Source organism: Cibotium barometz, chromosome 3 (assembly GCF_041138505.1).
Source record: "Cibotium barometz isolate CiBa-2024 chromosome 3, ASM4113850v1, whole genome shotgun sequence".
NCBI classification, from domain to species: domain Eukaryota; kingdom Viridiplantae; phylum Streptophyta; class Polypodiopsida; order Cyatheales; family Cibotiaceae; genus Cibotium; species Cibotium barometz.
This window is the reverse complement of record NC_141048.1, coordinates 60,003,241-60,024,533: the sequence shown is the minus strand read 5'-3', so window position 1 is coordinate 60,024,533 and position 21,293 is coordinate 60,003,241. Positions and strand designations below refer to the sequence as shown.

Genomic DNA, 21,293 nt, shown 5'->3' with positions numbered 1-21,293 from the left:
ATGATAAAAAATAGAGCTTCATGCATACACATTTTTTATATGAAAGAAGACAAAACATTGAACCATTTTTTATTGTTCCTTATGAAAGAAAGACAAAACATTGAACGATTTTGGTGAACAGCCAAGAAAGAAAATCAAACAAGGTAAGAAACAATAATCATGTCTGTGTGCAGTTATTCCTGTATGAAAATTGATGTTGAGATACTAACCCTCACTTCTCTTTGTACCTAAGAACACAACAAGTGGGTCATGCCCTATGTAAGGACGTGTATGCCATGCTGTTCCACTAAACCCTCCCTAAATATTCAAAATAACTTACCACTTTCATGACAATCGCAGCTGTTTTTATTTTAGAGCACCAGATTCAACGAGAGAAACCATCAACTGCTCTCAATCTGATGAGTCATGAGTAGGTGGGTTAATATCAAATAGTCAATGGGAGAAGGCAACAATTATCCTAACCTGGTCATTTCATGAATCATGAATGCATATGTGAGGGTGTGTTTTTCTTTTGTATGAAAATGTAAGTTTTGAGTGATCAGAATTTGTCAGTCGTGGGTCGGAGGGGAGCGAAACTTTTAGTTGTCCAATCAGCCTGCAAAATTTTTTCAGGAACTGCCTATCACCATTGCCATTTAGATTTTTATTTTTTTATTTTTTTTTTCGACAGGCCTTAGGCCCAAGATCCTCCCAATAGTTACCGATTTTTTCACCACCCACACGCCCACAGGCGCCCCCGCCCGTAGGCGCTTAATTATCCGCCCGTAGGCGACGCCGCCAAGGAAGCACCAATGGGGGTTTTGAACCCAGGCAAACACCTTCCACTTGAGCTATCACCTCATTGGCATCACCATTTAGAGTTTGCCAAGGTGTTGGGTCACAATCTCTTCTGCCCACCTGTTGACGTTACAACAGAACGCTGATGTGTCTTTCAAAGAGCTCTTCCTCTTGTCAAAACACTTCCTTGTCCATCACTATAATGTGCAGTAATGGCCTGTTACCCTTTCTCATTGCAATCACAAACTCATCCTTTCCCAAAAAAGGGCAGGCTAATGTCATTCTTCAATTGTTTTGACTGCTGTATAAGCTGGCCCAGGAGTGTCTACATCAACATGGGTACAAAGGTAAGATACTACACATGCAAGCTGCTTAATGGGCAAGTTATCATTCAAACTTTAAAGGGTGCAGTAGATATGTCAACTTGCACATTTTGGTGAGAAATTTCAACACATAGTAATCAAAACATTTTAGTGATGGATTATGACACGACTTACCGTAAACCAAGGAAATTATAACAAGATTAAAACCATTCATGGGCAAGTATACTTATCATATGTTCGGACCTTCGTCTGAATCCTTCGATGGTCATGCACAATCAAAGAAGAAGACGACCTCGAGATAGCAAGCAAAACCCAAAATAAGAAAATACTAGCATGGCATAAGAATATGATCCAACCCTCTACTAATAACTCAAGCGCCCATGTGTGAACATGCTCATCCACACCGAATATTTTCCCCAATCATTCATTTCCATGTGCATACACACCATTGTGCTCTCTAGCCTACTCAGCTTTACCCACAAACTCAGCCTTCCTTCGACAGTTGTCTTGCATTCACATTTACAACTTGCAAGTGATGGCATGTATTCTCATGCCGCCATGTTAATGCTTTCCTTCGGACTTCTCGTCCTCAAGCACTTTACCTCTCGGTCTTGATCCTTTATCCTTGCCCAAAGCATTATATTATTGGCCTTGACCCGCTTGACCCTTCCCAAATTGTTAGCCAACTAGCTAAAATCCTAACATTCTTTATCACCAACCTCGACATTTCCAGTATGAAAGGGGTAGACAGTGGACTCTAGGACGCCTAAATATTTGGAAAGTACAAGCTTTGGGAATGGGGGATTAGCGCCTAAAGCTTGGTCTAGGCACTCTAGATGGTTCCTTGGACACAAAAATGAGCATTCAAGCTCAAGTGTCAAGTGGAAAGCATGTATGGCGAGCTCCCGAGGATTTGGGAGAGATGTAGTATTGAAACATGGTTCTACATGGTGCTCACATACATTTCTAATAAGTTGGAATACAAAGGATCACATTCATAAAATGTAGGAGGATTACTATTTTTGGACAACCCCCAATGGAAAATCCATTCACATCTTTACATCCGTAAGCTAAGCAAATGGAGGGACTTGCTGAAGCACCTTTGACAGTATGTCTACGAGTTAAGATATTTTTAGAGCTGAAGTTTATGGGTGGGAACCATCTCTTGAATTGACACGTGGCACGACAGTGGATCAAAGTGAGACAAGTTGCCTCACACTTGTCACCTCAGCTCTCCACTTGTCATTATAGCTTTTACTTTCCATTCTAGCTCATGAGAACCCCAAATCTATACATTGGAGCCCTCTCTCTTCATTTGAGCACGCTCTATTGCTGCAAACTAGCCTCTACCATGTTGGCAACTTTTTTCTATTCTTGATGGTACTCTACTCCAAGGTTATGGCTCTCTACCACCGCTACAGGTTGCCGTAATGATGGCTGCTCTCTTTCTCTCCCTCTCTCGTAGGCTGCCCATGAAGTATACCTACTGTTGGGGACTGTTTTGAAAGACTACCATCGCAAAGAAATATTGAAGGCAAGGGTCTTTAATCATTGTGTTGTGATTTTCAGCCATTGGTCATTTGTCTTCTTCATCAGTTATATATGGACAGCCATTGGACACTTGGAATTGCCAGTGGGCATAAAATTGAGTCATTGGGCAGTTGGTATTGCCATGGGGTATTGTATCTCAGCCATTGGCTTATGGACAGCTTTGTGGACTTATGATTCAACCATATGGGTTTATGGACAGTTTTATGGACTTATGATTTAGCCATATGGGTTCATGGATAGCTTTACCGCTTTATGATTCACCCATATGGGTACATGAACAAGTTTATGGGTAAGGACAAATTTATGGGCTTGTGATTCAGCCATATGGGTTTTTGGACAGCTATGTGGGCTATTGGATAAGGTATGTTGGCCAGTATCCACACAGAATATACATATTCTTGGCATTATCATGGGACTTTTTGATGACAGCCCGTGTATATGAATTATTCATAGTTGTATGTGGATAAATCTGGAGCGTGTGTATTGGGAATATTCACATTCACGGTAGTGAAAATGTGTAATGGGTGTGGTGAATAAAAAGGTGCTAGGTGGTTGTGTAAACTAGCACTTGTTTGTATGTAAACTAGGGCCTAAATAAAGTGGTTCTAGTATGTGTGAACAACCGCTAGTGTGTAGGTTCATTTATGTGTGGCCCCTTAGAAGGGTCTTATGTAAGCAATGATGTGTAAAGGTGACACCTCTTGGAGACACTTCGCACATGTTGACATGTGGCATATGTGGTAGCCCTATGCCCACACGTTGTAAAAAAGACCTCTCCTATAAAAAGGACTATTTATCATAATGAAAAATATGTTTTCCATGGCTCTTGTGTGCTCCCCTTAATCTCCTTACTAATCCTTGTTAACGTGCTGATTATCTTGCTATGGTGTTTCCACCACCTCCGAAATTTTATCAACATCCGCCACTAGTTCTAAGACGTTGGCCCTGCATATTCGGATGCATCCCTTGGTTGACCTCAATTTGTGGTTCCCTTGTTGTCCTTGGCATGTCCTTGGAATCCCCTTCAAGTGCGGTGCTCTTATCAAGTTCTCTTGCTTGTGCCACCACTACTTTGTTAGCAAACCCTACATGGATGGACTAACACAACCTGTGAGCCATGGTTGTCTACAAACCCTAACACACGTATACTTATGCAAAAACTACCTCCATATGGGATTAAAAAAGGTACACCGAAATTGTTGGTGTTTCCACCACCTCCGATATTTGCCCAACGTCCACTGATTCTGAGACTGGTGTTGGCTTTGTATATGTGGATATTTGCATCCCTTGGATGACCTCAATTTGTGCTTCCCTTGTTGTCCTTGGAATCCCCTTCAAATGCGGTGCTCTTATCAACTTCTCTTGCTTGTGCCACCACCGCTGCTTCATTAACAATGACCTAGCTAACCTTGCATGGACTAACACAACCTGTGATAGACTTGGCTACAAAAACCCTAACACAATGACCTATGTGCTTGTCTACAAACCCAATGCATGTATACTTATGCAAAAACTACCTAAGAATGACCTAATGCAAGACATCTAATACCATTGTTAACATGCTAATTGGCTAACTATGGGAAGCATGATTGCTGATTAGCACTCAGCTTCAAATATTAGTGCTAATCACATCTCACAATAATGACACAGTAGAAGAAGGTTAGGTAAAGGGTCATTGTGCATGTGATTAGTGTTAATCTCTATAGCTAAGCATTAATCATCATTAATCACCCTTCCACATTCTTAAGCATGTTACATTGATACCAATGTAACCTGACTACTATGTGGAAGTATAATTAATGACGATTAACGTTAAGCAAAAGAAATTAACCCTAATCAACTTTGCGATAACACAATGTAAGACCTGATTTGACCTAAATGCCAAAACATGCTTGTGTGCAATGAATTTCTCAAATCCAAATCGAATCCCAGACTGACATGCTATGCAAACAATGATTACTTGGTGATGTTATACATGAACTATTTACTTCTACTAACACATGACATAAGCGCTCATGGAAGAGACTATTTGCTGATGAAATGTCTTATCTCATGCCTGGGGGAACTGTGGCTGCAAACGCATACCAAAAGATCTATGAATAAGCATGAATCTTCCTATAAATAGGCATTGAATAGGCTGGTCATATGCTCATCGGGACAGCCCTTTTTGACCAAACAATATCATTAAAAATGTCAGTAGATTTGGACCGGTGCATGTCTTGAGTACTTCTAGGCACCAGTTGGGCTGCAAAAACTGCTCCAAACTGCCCATACCCAACCTTTAGGCGGCTGCAAGTAAGATGCATAACCATGTGGCACCAGATTGCGTCTGCACGTGACATGCTGGTTATTAGAAGTTTACATTTGAATTTTGAGCCTCTTGAATAGAAGATGTCATATGCTTCGGAGAAGCATGCTTATTACATGTTGCAATTAATGGTAATAAACACTAATCAAGATCAACAGATTGAAAACGCACAAAGAAGGGAAGAAATTTACCTAGTCTACTATATATCAAGTACATGAATGAATATTTACAATGATGACCTAGATCTAGACTGAATCTAGACTCCTAAGTGATGAGCGGCATTGTACTTGCTGCTCCAAAGCTAAAACGTGTTGTAACAAGACTAGGACTACCACCTGCTGATCCAAGGCTTTGCTTTGTTGCACGAGCATTTGGCACTATAGGTCTATGGCTGGATGCTGGGATCTAACCCTAGCCTTCCTATTTAAAAGCTCAGAATCATGGCAAATGGTAGGTAATGATGTGATGATGGAAACTCACCAAGTTGCAGTTACAGGCCTCCAAATCCATGCGTTTGATGGCAACCAACTGGTCCAAGGGCTTACAGATGGCCCGATAAACTACTGCACAAGCGCCACGCCCAATCTCTTCAAGTAGATCATACTCTGCAGCCTGTGTCGGAAAAACTCTCTTCTCAGCCATGGCTACCGTAACTTCGAGAAGCTTCTCAAGTGCGGCACCTTCAGTTCATCACCATGGAACAAATTGAAGCCTTTTTCTCTCTGTGTCGTTTGCTCAAAAGCTTTACTGAAGAAACTCTGCAGAAACCTCGATTATAAGAGTAATCGTCCTGTTTCGGCTCCTCATTTCTGTGATGTTACCAAAATTAATTTCCTGCCCTAATCAGCCCTCCTCTTTGTTAGTTTTCCTTGAGAGCACAGAGCTTCGAAACCCTAACAGAGCTACAGAGAGCTCTGAAACCCTAAGAAATGTTCAGCTTTACTTTCCTGTTTGTAGGCCAGACAGAGGGACTGTGTCCGATTGATAATTATTATCAATTATTTAAATAAATCCACAACATGCCAAATAAAATTCGTGTTGTTGCAAAGCAAAAATAATTGGAAAACAAAAGGATATTACTAACGGCCTATAAAAAAAATTTAATTTTTAATGTAAATGCAAATATTTATTATTAAAATCAAGCGACCATTTCTCTCAGTATATTAGATAATTTGTTGCGTAAGTTAAGAAAGGTGTTATTACATAATCAAACAAGTATTGTCTCATCCTAGATACATAGGACATTGTCATAGACCATATGTATGAATATAAATAAAAAATGTCATCTTTGTAAGAGCATTCACTTCTTCAAACTTAGTTCTATAAAGTAATTTATTGTAATTCACATCACAAAAGATCGAACTTTGACATATAGGATTAATGATAATGGGGACGTTAAGCTAGGCCTCTTATGTGTAGTCATGAAATGTAAAGAAATGAAAATCAAGCTTGTTCTGCACTTGTCCCATTAACTCCCACCATTTTCTTATTGTATAACGCAATGGCGGACACTTCCTTGTTTTGCACGATGGCAGACACTTGCTTGTTTTGCACTTGTCCCCTTGAGTCCCACCATTTTCCTAGTGTATTTTCCTCTTGACGCTTGCTTCAATAAATGGAGCCTAGTTGATCTAACTTCTTATCTTACTGTGGTATTCAAATGTGCATGGAAAGCATGCACTTCATTGATCATGATGACTTCTAGCTCATGAGCCACTTGATTTATCATTCATCACTTTTTACCCTAAAATTATGGTATGGGGAAAGTAATATTACTCAATCCTTCTTTAGCTATACTTGCATTGTCTAGGGGAGAGACTTCTTTTTGCCATAGCACTCTTGGCCACTTTACATCTAGTGATGTCCAAGGCTTCACAAAAACGGCATTTCAATGTATTTTTATCGAAGTATATCAAGCCCTTACAAAAAAGGGTTCAAATTTACTAGTTTTTAGTTAAAATACTGGCAAAATATGCAAATTTAGCCTAGAAAACCAGTTAGTTAAAAAGCATGTCCTTATTTTGATCGATTTTTTAAAATGCTTTTATCGAGCCCTATTGATGTCCCTTTCAAAAGAGTGGCTTGACTTACTTTATCTTTATCGAGCCCTATTGATGTCCCTTTCAAACGAGTGGCTTGACTTTATCTTTATATTGTTCTACCAAAGCCACATGTACGGCTGAATTGATGTCCCTTTCAATGAGTCGCTTGACTTTATCTTATATGTTGTTCTACCGGCCACACATGTGCATTCAAGTGAGTGTCTATTCTTCGAGCAATCACTCTCCACATTGTTTGTTTTTTCCACGAAAGGGTGTGGAATATCACTAGAATTTTTATTATTTTATTATGGGTGCTTTAAATGCAATCATGGACTTGTTTCTCCATTGATATAATGATAAGTCTTCGCCTCTTAGGCTAGTTCATGGGTATGTTCTTGTACATTATAGCAAACCCTCTTTTGTTTTGTATGTTGAGTAAGTATCACTTGATAGCACGTGGCATCACATTGTATAGTAGTTTTAAGTGCTTTTTCTTTGCCCACGTATGATATCTCACAAAAAATATTTCTTCAAAATGCAACAAAAAAGGTAGATCGAGAGACTACATGTTGAAATAATTTCTTTTACTTTCAAAATGGGCTTTCTCTTTCTTGTTGGTGTTCAATAAGATAAAAGAGAATGGAGTGCCATAAAAGCAATCTCATAGTTGGGTTTGATTCCATGTTGAAATAATTTCTTTTACTTTCAAAGTGGGCTTTCTCTTTCTTGTTGTTGGTATTCAATAAAGATAAACCATGGTAAGTGATCCACCCTAGTATGTAAGATAAAATAGAATGCAGTGCCTTAAAAGCACTCTCATAGTTGGGTTTGATTTTATCACTTGGAAATAACATCAAGGTCTAGTGCTCAAAACAACCTAGTTTGAAGTGCATTTAGCTCAACTGAAATTTAGAAATCCTAGTTGAAATTTGGCATTGATTTTATCTTCAAGAATAGAAATCGTTCATCTTAGTTACAGTGTCAATGTTATTGTATTTTTTAGTACTAGATCCTTGTTTAAAAAAAATATGTATTACATTTATATTTAATTGATTGGGAAAAATATTACCTTTATATTTAATTCGTTTGGCAAATATATTTTTTTCGAGCACGCGCTACTTAAAAATTTCATAATAAAAGGATCTTAGCAACAAATCAATCCTTCATTCAATGGTTAGAGCATATCCTAGTTAAGATTATTATGAACGTTATTGCCCAAAAATCCTCATTTACATATAGATTCAATAATCAAGACTCAATGTGGTAATGTAGAATGTGAGGGGCATCATGTATGGGTTAAAAAAAGCAACTTGCTCAACCTATTTAAATACGCCACAACTTAACCATTCGCACCTCACCATCCCCTTGCATCATACCTTGCTCCTCTAGCCATCCCCTCCCCAATCTCTCTATTCTCACAATCCCCTTCTTCCCATAATCGTCACCTCCTCCTCTCACTCACCTTCTCGTATTGTATATACATACATACATACATACATACATACATACATACATACATACATATATATATATATATATATATATATATATATATATATATATAAGTATGTGTGTGTGTGTGTGTGTGTATTTTCAGTCTTCTACATTCACAGTAGTCAGAAAAATCCAAGAACCTTATCCAACTTGACTAGTAAAAATGTTAAACATGATTATATAACAACATATTTGTATACAATAATCATGTTACAAGTAAGTGGAGCCAGTGACTCCATTATTTGAAAACATTTGGTATAGAGTATAAACCCAAAGATATTTTGAGAGAATAGATCTTGTTACCTACATCCATCCAAACAGACAAAACCAATCGTTAACCCGTATGTGTATTACAGGTGTCATAGGATCTACTACATGTTATAGATGTCACTCAAAATAATCCTAGTCTTATTCTCTAATAGGGTCCATCACTCTATAGCATGTTGTGCTATGTGTAAGCAAGGAAATAGTACTATCCTAAGGTCAAACCCTTTGAAAATAGACCCTTAGTTTATGTGTAATGATGGCCAAGGTAAAAGTAAGCCATTATAATTTTACACTCTTATATCAAGACAAGAAAATATATATCCATTATCACTAGTGATAGTCCCACATAAGAAGTCAACCATAAGACTAGTCATTACTTGGGTTTGCAATATAACTCATGCTCACAAACCTTAATCAAGGTTTGATAATTTAATTAAACAACCAGGAGACATTCTTCTAATGAGCCTTGACCAATCAGATAAATAGGGCCTATGTATTCATAACACCAATGCAAGTTTAATCATTGTAACTTGAAATTGTATGTTTACAACAGCAAACATGATATTTGCCCGAGGTCAAACCAATATACAAAGATTTAATGCCTTCTTAAAACTCATACCCCTATTAGAAACCAGAGCATACGAAAACAAAACAACCGAGTAATTTATTCCTATAGAACATATGCATACGAAAATAAAATAACCAAGTAATTTAGCTAATGTTTTATTCCTATAGAACATATGCAAGAGTCAAACCAATGGTCGCCTCTGCAATCTTATTGTGACCAAGATATCTACAAGAATTCAAAGAACATAGATGTATTGTGTCTCTTTTAACCTTTGTTCGTGGACATTCCGCCAAGCACACATGGAAACGATATAATGTACAACCATATATCATAAGCCTATGTTGATCATGTGGGCATGATCTCGAGGGCAGAGATCGCAGTGAACACAGTGAGCACTGATACTTCTATGCCTATCTTCCTTCCTACGGATCATGTGGATACATTAGTTGATCGTGGGAGCATTTTTGAGGATAGTGTGCATTCGACTAGTGATACATCTAGTACAGCACATGAGTTTAGTGATACTTCACATCTAGATTCTCGGGATACTTATGGGCATAGGCCTGAGTTCCTTATGCTAGATACGATAGGATGTTCTTCTAGGGCTTTTGCATGTGGAGATGTTCTCAATACAGGCTATTCCTAGCCTTCATAGTATGCCTGACACTTGGGTATAGTCTATGTGTTTGAGTAGTCACGTATAGTGCATAAGGATAGTGTTGATTTTATCATGAGCTCTCATAGAAGTCATATGATTATTCGTATAAATCTAGAGAGTTTTATATTTGACTTCGATATTTCTTAGATCCATTATTGATAAAGATAGACCCCACATATGAGCACTACTTCAATGACCTTAGAGATTATGAGGTTAGGGATTTTATTGATGATGACTCCATTCATGTCTCACGTGTGGATAAATTGTCAGCCCTCAGTGAGATGATGATGTTTATGATGATCCTATTGATCATATTCTTACCTTGGAGGATCATGCACATATAGAGGGATTTGCACATAAGGATGTGATGCATAGTTTAGGTCATGTATATATATACATGAATATAGTGGGTCGTGCCTTGGATGTTTTTGAGTTGTGCTGGCATCGATTCTCATATGACTTTGCATGATGCTGACTATGAGCTATATGCATTTGGTTCCTGTGATTGTTGACATGATCCTATGTTTTGTGGCACCACGCATTTACTTTTGGGTGCATCGTCTGCCATTTACAGTGTCTGGTTTTTTATTATGTGGCTTTACATTTAGATGCATCTATGGCACATCCTAGTCTTGGCCTACATGATGGTTCTTTTGTGGCCATAAGTTTTAAGTACATCGTGTGGATGTCTTCAGTGTGCCGGACTCACATTACGACTATGAGGATGAGCTAGTTTTTGGTCTTTCCTTCAACACAAGAGGATTTAGGGCTAGCCTCATCATCGACGTTAGTCTTCTATATTTAGGGCTAGGCCTACATGATGGTTCTTTTGTGGCCATGAGTTTTAAGTTCATCGTGTGGATGTCTTCAGTGCCGGACTCACATTACGACTATGAGGATGAGCTAGTTTTTGGTCTTCCCTTCAACACAATAGGATTTAGGGCTAGCCTCATCATCGATGTTCTATATTTACCATTTGATCCAGGTGATTGGAGGGCCATTCTTTTGGACTTTGGATAGTTTAGATTTCCCTTTGATCTAGGCAATTGTATGATTAGCTTCATCATTGACAAGAGTTTGTTATCCTTTCCATTTGACTGTAGGGCTCATACTACTCCTTGACTTTGCTTTTGACCCAAAGGATGTATTGTTAGCTTCATCTTCGGCTTTGCACTAAATTCCTTTCCATTTCATCCAAGAGGGGTCATATGCTTTGATGACGACACTTACATTCAGTTTTGAATGTGATTTTTGGCTTTTATATATAGCCTTTGTATGTGTCTTTTGCGAATGACCACCCTTTGATTTCAAGGACGAATCATTGTAGGAGGGGATGGTTTGCAACAATGAGGTAATTATATATGCACATGCATATATATGGGTATGGGCTTAGGCACATAGACCTTGGGTCCCTTGAGCATAAATTTGGGGTATGGGCATATTAATTAGTAGTGTGAAATGGGTAGGCACTATATAAGTGACCTTGGTATAGGCTACTGAACCTTTTTGATATGATAGACATCTTCCCAAGCTTTCATGGTTGATTCATGGCAATCTTTCCATATTTAGGTACTACTCCCTGGGATGAGTGGAACATGTGTGTACTCGATGCTAATAATGAGTGCAATCCCCTAGGTCCCTTCATTATATCTTCAACATTAGCTTATTCTTCACATAAGATTGATAAAAGTTTTGGCATGATTTCATGCATCCCATTGTAAGGGAACCACATCTCTACTTCCTTTTATTACATTTTGTTTTCGTCATTTGAATCTAATATGGTGCAAAGGTAGGCTTGGAAAGTAGAGAAGCGATAAGACGTTAGAGCCTTCCTTGCCACGAGTGCCACAGTAAAGTGGTAAGGAAGAGGATTAGGTATCCTCATGTAAGGAGGCATTGAAAAAGATGCATGGCATTGACATTTCCACTTGAAGTCATTGGTTACACATGATATGGACAAGGAATAATGACGATGGCTGCCAAATGTATGAGCTATGTTTGTGGTCAAGGTACATGACATGAGGTTGCATGTGTGATGCCTTGGGAGACAATGTGGATGCTCATTTGTTGCCAAAGCACACTTGAGATGATGATGGATGTGAAGGGTTGTTGATCTATGTATTTTGGTGGATTTATGTGCAAATTTCAGTCAAAAGTGAGTTTTTACAGAAAGTACTAAACCCTAATTCAGTCCAAAACCCTAAGGGTTAAGTGGGAGGTGTTTACGTAGCTTGATATGCAAGAGATACATTTCAAGCTATATTATTTTGATAAAGCTATGCAAGAGATACATTTCAAGCTATATTATCTTGATAGAGCTATCCAAGAGATACATTTCAAGCTATATTCCATTCCCATTTGATCCTCCAATTAGCAAAAGTCCACTACATGGGGAAACATGATTCAATCAAAACAGCTTGTGTCTGAACCAAAAATGTGAGCTAGAAAATCCAATCGTTCATTCATATGAGAAGAAATTTTCTAGCTTGAATTCCATTATACCTACGCTAGAGTTGGTCATGAATTTTTTGGCTTGAATTCCATTATACCTTGGTTTGAAGGTATGTGCCATCAAAGCTCCTGGCTTTGGGGAAAATAAAAAAGCAATTGGTGAAGCGTGTGTGTGTTTGGGGTAAGGTCTTGTGACCGAGTCTTACTTCCAGCTCTCATTCGTAAAGGACACTGCTTAGTGCAAATAAAAATCTCACATTACAAAAAAAAATATAAAAAGCTAATATGCACTACTAGCAATGTACTCGTAAAAAGTTCACAATACTATAAATTACTATCATCCTTCAGCACTTTGTAGGCATTACTATCATCCTTCACTTGGACCTCTCCAACAACCCATTCTACAATGGTTCCTTATCCAAATTAAATGTAGCTTTGCTTTCTTTAAATCATTTGAGACAACAAATGCACTCTCAATCAAAAGAGGCCAAAAGTCATAAGCTTCTTTCTTGTGCATTCAAAGGTCTTATAGTGTACATGCTTTGTGAGTAGTATTAGTCAACCGCCTATCTTTGTCAAGAAATTGTTTCAAACTGCATTAAGTGCTCATAAGTTCTTTTGAATATCAATCTTTGTAAGAGAAAACCTTATTAACCTATAATCTTCTTCATTAAACTGCAAACAAGTTTAAAAACACTCTTACTATTATAAGTTTGCACAAGTCTTCAATGAATCTTGATCTCAGCACTACGACTTGAATTCTGCACACTTATCTTGTGTGCTTTGCTGAAAGATTTTACAAAGCTCATCAGTGATGCTTCAGAAGGACAAATTAATTTGCAAGAGACCTTCCCACTCCTAAAGCCTTGTTGTAGGTTAGGAGATCTTGTGGTGTATGGAGCACATTGGCTTACACCAGTGGACTGGGTTCAATTCCCAATAGGGATGTACACTACAATAGCTTTTAAAGTATTTATATTCTATCGTCTCTTCAATATTTTGTAACTTTTCATCAAAGCTTAGTAAGATTTATCCTTAATCACTCTTGATTAATAAATTATCCAAATTGCTTCTAATTTATCAAGTTTCATCAAACCAACAAACTGTTGGCATAAACTTGCACACTGTAAGATTCACTAATCTAGCTTTCTTGCATAAACTTTCACAATATCCATTGTTTTCTTGAACTCTGTAACAATTTCTATTAAAGAAACCAAAATCTTACAAGAAATAACTAAGATTAGTAAAAGGTTAATTAAGAATTCACTCATTATCACCAAGATTTGACTTTTGTATTGTCTTTGCATTTAAATCTACATTAAGAAACTTGTAAATAATACTCTATACAGTAACTTTGCATAGATCTGTTACACAACTATTGTTACCATATTATAGTAGTGATGTGTGTGAACACACTTAGGACCGCCGGGGCACTTTTTCCCTCACTAGGAGGTTTTTTCCCCCGTGCATTGTATATACGCCCATTATCTTCTAGGGCTTGTAATCTTTCATTTTTGGCACTCATAATACACTACTGTGTTGTGCTCAAGCTTCCTCATCTTCTTGAAGTTGTGTGTGCATTCCTGCAACCCTAATTCCAACAATTGGTATCAGAGCAGGCTTCCTCCTCCCGGGCAGCATCACCGGCACCTGCCGCTTCATCTCCTCCGATTGCGACGAGGTTTCACGAGCGTCTGCAGGTTAGTATATGCCGTGGGTGAGCCCGCAGGGCTAGGTCGTTTCAGAATTCTGATCTGAAGTCATTTCGCCCTCCGTTTTTGCATTCCAAGTACTGCGCAGGCAAAATCGTCCTACTGTGCAGATTTTCTGTCAAGATTAAAATCTGCAGGACAGGTGCCCATTCGTCTGTTTTGGGCTGTGCTACATAGCACAGGTCGATTTTATACAGGTTTACCTCTTACAGACAGCATTTACATCTAGTAGTACAGTCATTGGCCATGGCTGACAACAATGATGTATTCCGCATGTTGGCTGCTGAGGATAAGTTGGATGGCACTAACTATCCATTGTGGGCATATATGATGCGACATGTATTGGTAGCAAAGGGGTTATGGAACATTGTGCAGGGTATTGATGCACGTCCTATTGTGGCTGGGAATGCTGCAAACACATCAGAAACAGGTACTGTTGATGATGGTGCAGGCACAAGTGCTGTAGCAGCTGTTCGAGAACCACCACTTTCAGCAGAGCAGATTCGTTGGGATGGTAGAGATGCGCAGGCTCATGCCTTGATTGCGCTGTCTGTCAAACGTACCATTATCCCACATATTCGCTCCTGCAGGACTTCTAAGGATGCTTGGGATGTACTTGCCACATTGTATCAGGCAAGAAATGAGGCTCGTGTTGCTTATCTCCGAAAACAGTTGGAGAGTGAGCATATGAACGAAGGTGATTCTATGGATAGCTTTTTGACAAAGATCAAGGATTTCAAAGAGCAGCTCATTTCTGCAGATGAAATCCTGTCAGACAGTTCACTTGTGCAGACTGTTTTGAATGGTCTACCAGATTCTTATCAGGGTTTTGCTTCCACTCTTCGCTTGATGATGAAAGGCAATCCCAATGCCTTATCATTTGAGGAGTTAGTTTCTGTTTTGCTGCAAGAAGACCAGTCAAGGCAAAACAGGAATATTATGCGTGTCGCAGATCAAGCTTTCGTTGCTAGTCAGAGAAGCGGGAAAGGTAAAGCTGGCTTTTCTTCTAGTAAGCAGAAATCTGCAAATGCTGCGCAACCAAAGAAGGAAGACAAAGATGAGAAGAAGGGTGACAAACAGAAGACATTTTGCAAGTACTGTAAGGGAAATGATCATGTCATCAAAGCGTGTCCTAAGCTGGCTGCGAAAGAGGCTAAGAAGAAAGAGGCTGGTATGGCTGTTGCAGATGCCTCTCCTTCTAACAATGAATCTGCTAATGTTGTGCTAGATACAGAATGGGCATTCAATGCGCAGTGCAGTTATGACCCATCTTTGCATGACACATGTATGTCTGCAGTAGATTCAGATGTATGGTACTTTGACAGTGGTGCCACTAAGCATATCACCTCGCAGCGCAGTTTATTCACTTTCCTTGAGTCTGCTCCCACAGGGAATACTGTCACTTGTGCCAATAACTCCTCTTATCCCGTTAAAGGAGTTGGACAGATTGTGCTGAATGTTGCAAATGGCAACACCTTTACACTTTCTGATGCATTGTATGTGCCAGGGATCAAAAAGAATCTGCTGTCAGTCTCCGCATTTGCCAAAACAGGTTTGGTTGTAAAATTTGTGGATGACAGATGTACTGTTCATGATCTCTCTTGTGGTGACATCATTGTAGCATCTGGTTCACTATGTCGAGGGCTGTATAAGCTCAATATGGATGGCAAATGTGTAGAGGATTCAGCATGTGCTATTATGGATACGCAGGCTATTTCAAATGCAAAACTGTGGCATGCACGTTTTGGTCATCTGAATTTTGCAAGTTTGCTGCGCCTGCAGAAATCTGAAATGGTGTCTTCTTTGCCTAAGCTTGAGGCACCTGTCAAGCATGTTTGTGAGGGCTGCATATTGGGTAAAATGCAGCGTGCTTCCTTTCCCAAAGATGGATCAGTGAGAGCTGAACGCAGATTGCAGCTTGTTCACAGTGATGTTTGTGGTCCCATGCAAACTCCATCATTTGGAAACTACCTTTACTTCGTGACTTTCATTGATGATTTTACCAGGCATGCATGGGTATATCCTTTGAAGGCAAAGTCCGAAGTGTTTTTGTGCTTCAAACAGTTTTTGGTTATGGCTGAAAATGTGTCAGAAAGTAAGATGGGCACCCTCCGTTCAGATCGAGGGGGGGAGTATATGTCTTCAGAATTTAATGCATTTCTGGCTGAGCGTGGGATAAAACACCAATGTACAGTGCCGTATACACCACAGCAAAATGGTGTGGCTGAGAGAAAAAACAGGTCTCTCATGGAAATGGCAAGATGTATGGTTAAGAGTCAAAGTCTACCACATGGTTTTTGGCTTGAGGCTGTCATGTGTGCCACTTATGTACTAAACAGGTGTCCCACCAAAGCATTACAGGTTGTCACTCCATATGAGGCTTGGCATAGCCGCAAGCCATCTGTTGGCCATTTACGTGTTTTTGGTTGCTTGGCATATGCATTAGTGCCTGTGCAACATCGCAGAAAATTGGATGACAAAGCTGTCAAATGTATTTTTGTTGGATATAGTGCTGAGAGCAAAGGCTATCGTTTGTATCATCCACAGACAAAGCGCATTTTGGTTAGCCGTGATGTTGTATTTGTGGAAGATGCAGTTCAGCCCTTGGTTTCATGTACTAAGGAGACAGATATCAGCTCACGTGATGTCTATGATACATTGTTGCCTCTTTTCAGTGGTGCACAGTCAAGTGCAATACCTCATGAGGCAGTTTTTCAGCCTATGCAGGTTTTAAATGATGGCACAGATCAGCCTATGTCTGATGCAGATGTGCATGATGCACTTGAGGATGAGAGACAAGAGATTGAGGGCTCTAGAAACATGCCTAGATGGCTGGTGCAGACTTTGCGTGACAGCAAGTTGGATGCCCCTTTGTCTAGTCGCACTCGTTCTGGCTCTCATGGTGCCTCTTATGCGTCAGATTGTTATGCATTGGCTGTTTCTAGTATGTGCGATGAAAGTGAGCCTGTTTCATTTGATGAGGCACAAAGTTCAGAAAATTGGATGGCTGCTATGCAAGCAGAATACGATGCTATTATGAAGAATAGTACATGGTCTTTATGTGACTTGCCCCCTGGCAAGAAGGCCATTGGCACTAAGTGGGTATACAAATTGAAGCGTAAGCCTGATGGCACAGTGGATCGCCATAAGGCTAGGCTTGTTGCAAAAGGTTATGCTCAAGAGAAGGGCATTGATTTTGATGAAACTTTTGCTCCCACATGTCGTATGACCACTATTCGTAGCATCTGTGCATTAGCAGCTCATAATGGTTGGAATGTACATCAGCTGGACATAAAGACTGCGTTCTTAAATGGAGATTTGCATGAGGAGGTGTATGTATCGCAGCCTCGTGGTTTTGTTCAAAGAGGGCAGGAAAACAAAGTGTGCAAGTTAAAAAAGGCTTTATATGGTTTAAAGCAAGCTCCACGAGCTTGGTATGAAAAAATACATGCATATTTGACTGCACATGGGTTTCAGAATAGTCCAACAGAAAGCACTTTGTATGTTAAATGTGTGGATGATGTACATCTAATCATTGCTCTCTATGTCGATGACATGCTGCTCACAGGACCAAATGAGAGTCATATTGCTGATTTTAAGGCTGATTTGAATGCCTCTTTTGAGATGTCAGATTTGGGGCATTTGTATCATTATTTGGGGATACAATTTAAGCAGTGTGATGGAGGTATTGCTTTGTGTCAGACAAAGTATATTGAAACATTGTTGCGGAGATTTGGCCTTGAAGACTGCAAGCCTATTGCTACTCCAATGGAGACAGGTTTGAAGTTGAGTCTTCATGATGCTGGAGATCACTTTGATGTCACACTCTATCAGACAGCTGTTGGTTGCCTCATTTATGTATGCATTACGAGGCCAGACATTCAATTTGCAGTCTCACAGGTGAGCAGATTTATGCATAGCCCAGGCATTAAGCATTGGCAGGCAGTGAAGCGTATCTTTCGCTATTTGAGTGGTACTTGGCATCTTGGGTTGTTTTATCCCAAGGGGGGATCATTGCCGCCAGATTTACATGTTTTTTCAGATTCTGACTGGGCTGGTTGTTATGACACACGCGTGTCCACGAGTGGTTTTTGCTTCATGCTTGGAAGCTCATGCATATCATGGTTGAGCAAGAAGCAGCCTACTGTGGCCACTTCTAGTTGTGAAGCTGAGTACAGGGCAGCTTTCACAGCTACGGTTGAGTGTGTGTGGCTCAGACGCCTTATGGCTGATTTGGGTGTTGGGCAGCCATCTGCCACCACCATCTTCACTGACAGTCAGAGCGCATTGGCAGTTGCGCGGAACCCAATGTTCCATGCTCGTACGAAGCACATTGAGGTGCACTACCATTATGTCAGGGAGAGACTCTCTGCAGGAGAGATCAGTTTGGCTTATGTGCCAACACAGGATAACCTTGCAGACCTTTTCACAAAGGCTCTGCCTCGTGAGAAGTTCGAAGCTTTTCGCAAAGCTTTGGGCTTACTCCCTTTTGTGGATTCGTCCACATAGCTAGACACTTCCCTATACATGAGTGCTAGCTCTTGTTCACCGCATCACTCCAGGGGGGATTTGTTACCATATTATAGTAGTGATGTGTGTGAACACACTTAGGACCGCCGGGGCACTTTTTCCCTCACTAGGAGGTTTTTTCCCCCGTGCATTGTATATACGCCCATTATCTTCTAGGGCTTGTAATCTTTCATTTTTGGCACTCATAATACACTACTGTGTTGTGCTCAAGCTTCCTCATCTTCTTGAAGTTGTGTGTGCATTCCTGCAACCCTAATTCCAACAACTATGAACTGCACCATTCTACACAATATTTTGCAAAACAAAACTGCACTCTGTACTTAATTTACTCAAATATGCATCAGAATTGTAAACTACATTGAAATCTTATAGAATCTCCAATCTGTACCAATTCTTGAGATAAGAACTACATAAGAACTACATAAAATCTGCACAACAATCTTCAATATCCTCCAAAAATGTCAAGATTCCCCAAAACTAGGCAAATATAAAAGGAAACTAAGGCTTATGAAATAGATTTGATGATAAGAAGCACTAATCAAGGAGATTAAATAAGAAAATTAAAAAAATCACGATGAAAATGGCTGAAAACCTTAATTTAAAAATCAAGAAAATCAAGATTCTCTTAAATCTTTACAAGAATTAGGGTTTTTGAAATCTGTGATTAGCATATACTAGAAAATAACTACCATTAATCCCATTGCTTATCCACTCAAAACTGAATCAAAAGAAAATTTGAAAACTGTGTAAAAGCACTGATCTAAAATACATTAATTACTAATCACTTCTTAATCAAAACATCAAGATCTAAGCAAAGAGCTCCGATACCAATACAATGTGAAGGGACCTAGGGGATTGCACTCATTAGCATGGAGTACACACATGTCCCACTCACCACCATGAATCAGCCATGAAAGCTTTTGAATACGCTCCAAGAAAACAAGATGCCTATCATATCAAAATGATGATAAAAGGTGATAAAAAGGTTTGAAGCTGGCTAGGTCACGACCAAACACAGGTGAGCGCACGCTTCTCTCTCTCTCGACCACATGCCTACACACAAATGAAAAGATGAGGGCATGTTTCTAGGAAGCAATCTGCCGCTTTCACAATTGGTCCCCCAATGGTAGGAACACCTTCCCTTGATATGGAATCTTAGACCACCAGCCCTGTAAGATTACTTCCTTCCACCAGGCCCTACTTTTCCTCATGTTCCATACCCTATTAGCCTTCTCAGTGATCCAGCGCTTATCTTCCACCATTGTATGATACACTTGATTTGTTGTACGTTAGACAATGTCCTGAGGCTTTCTAAATGCCCAATCTGACCAAAGTTGATGATCCTCCAACTGAGGAATATCACCAAATGGTGTAGGGCTTGCCCTCACCTTCTCCTATAACTATATATTTCCACGTGGAACCCGAAAATATTGATGGATTTTCCAAAAAGATAATAAGCGGCCTCTACGTGGCAACAAAGCATCCGTAATTCTCACTAGTCCCAATCAAACCATTCTATTTAATTTTGGCTGCTTAACAAGTTTGTTAGGCCACTCCAGAAGTTATGAAGCAGCCAACTCCTCACTTGCAATAGAATTCAACTGCAACCCCACTAATTTGAAGGCTTCCATTTAGTGTGCTCTAACACCTCCTTCCATGAGATCATCAAATGATAAAGTATGTTGATGAGTTAAAGATCCCTCTCACTTCTATTTTTCAAGAGGTGTGGAATACATGTATCATGCCTGCAAGTTGGAAGATTGGGATTGTACATTTATTGCCTAAAGTTCCATCCCTAGTTAATGTATATCAATGGAGACCAATCACATTGATGGGGGGCCATGTATAAGATATTTGCAAAGGTCTTGGCCAACAAGTTGCAACTATTTCATCATACTTTGGCCAACAGGTTGTAACTATTTCATCCTACTTTGATTCACCCAAAGCAATATGGATTTATTAAAGGTCAAAATATTTTGCATAATATATTGAATGTACAAATTGGAATTGATTATGCAAGGGCTTCAAGGCAAGAAGTGGTTATGAGATGGATATTGAAAAGGCTTATGATCACGTTAGTTGGTCTTTTCGTGAAAAGCTCATTGGGGAGCCCATCCCATCTTGGACTTCTTTCTTTATGCAAATGCTTCAACATATCTTCCACCTCATCTGCGTAGAAATATCTCTTTCTAATTCATTTGTAGAAACGTCTAAGACCTGGTGATGAACCAAGTGAAACAAAGACTCTCTAGCTGTAATGACATCAGGAGATATGACCTCCTGGTCAAACCCAACAAAAATATTGAACATACAACACTCCCAAGTTGACACCCCAACAGAGATTACATGGCCTCAAAAGTTTTGTAACACCTGTAACATAAACTGATGGAAAACAATATGCTCCAAGAAAGTCTGGTTAACCTTAAGAGAGGAGCCTTTCCCAATAATGGCCTATAAGCATCAACAAAATGGCTATGCATCTCCAATACCGATAGGGAAATGATCTAACAAAAATGATTGTATTCCACCTACATGGACAATATCTATGGCAGAAACAAATTATACTGGCAAATATTTATTCAATCTAAACGAGCTCTTTTACCCATGTACTG

The 21,293-nt window shown here is 39.5% G+C and overlaps 1 protein-coding gene across 8 annotated transcripts in view; it reads right to left on the bottom strand.

Annotated features, from left to right (window-relative positions):
- Positions 1-6,031, bottom strand: part of LOC147640337 (serine/threonine-protein kinase BLUS1-like) — an 84,684-nt gene extending 78,653 nt beyond the window's left edge. For 7 of the 8 annotated variants that reach the window (XR_015262826.1, XR_015262829.1, XR_015262825.1 and 4 more), the window contains exon 1: positions 5,440-6,014. Coding sequence is in view for 3 of the 8 variants with exons in the window: in XM_086779413.1 (XP_086635539.1) it covers positions 5,440-5,601 (162 nt within the window). In the remaining 5 variants the exon portion in view is untranslated. Of the gene's footprint in view, positions 1-5,439 lie in introns of all 8 variants that reach the window. The other variant, XM_086779405.1, reaches the window with a different exon arrangement.
- Positions 6,032-21,293: the final 15,262 nt, after the last annotated feature.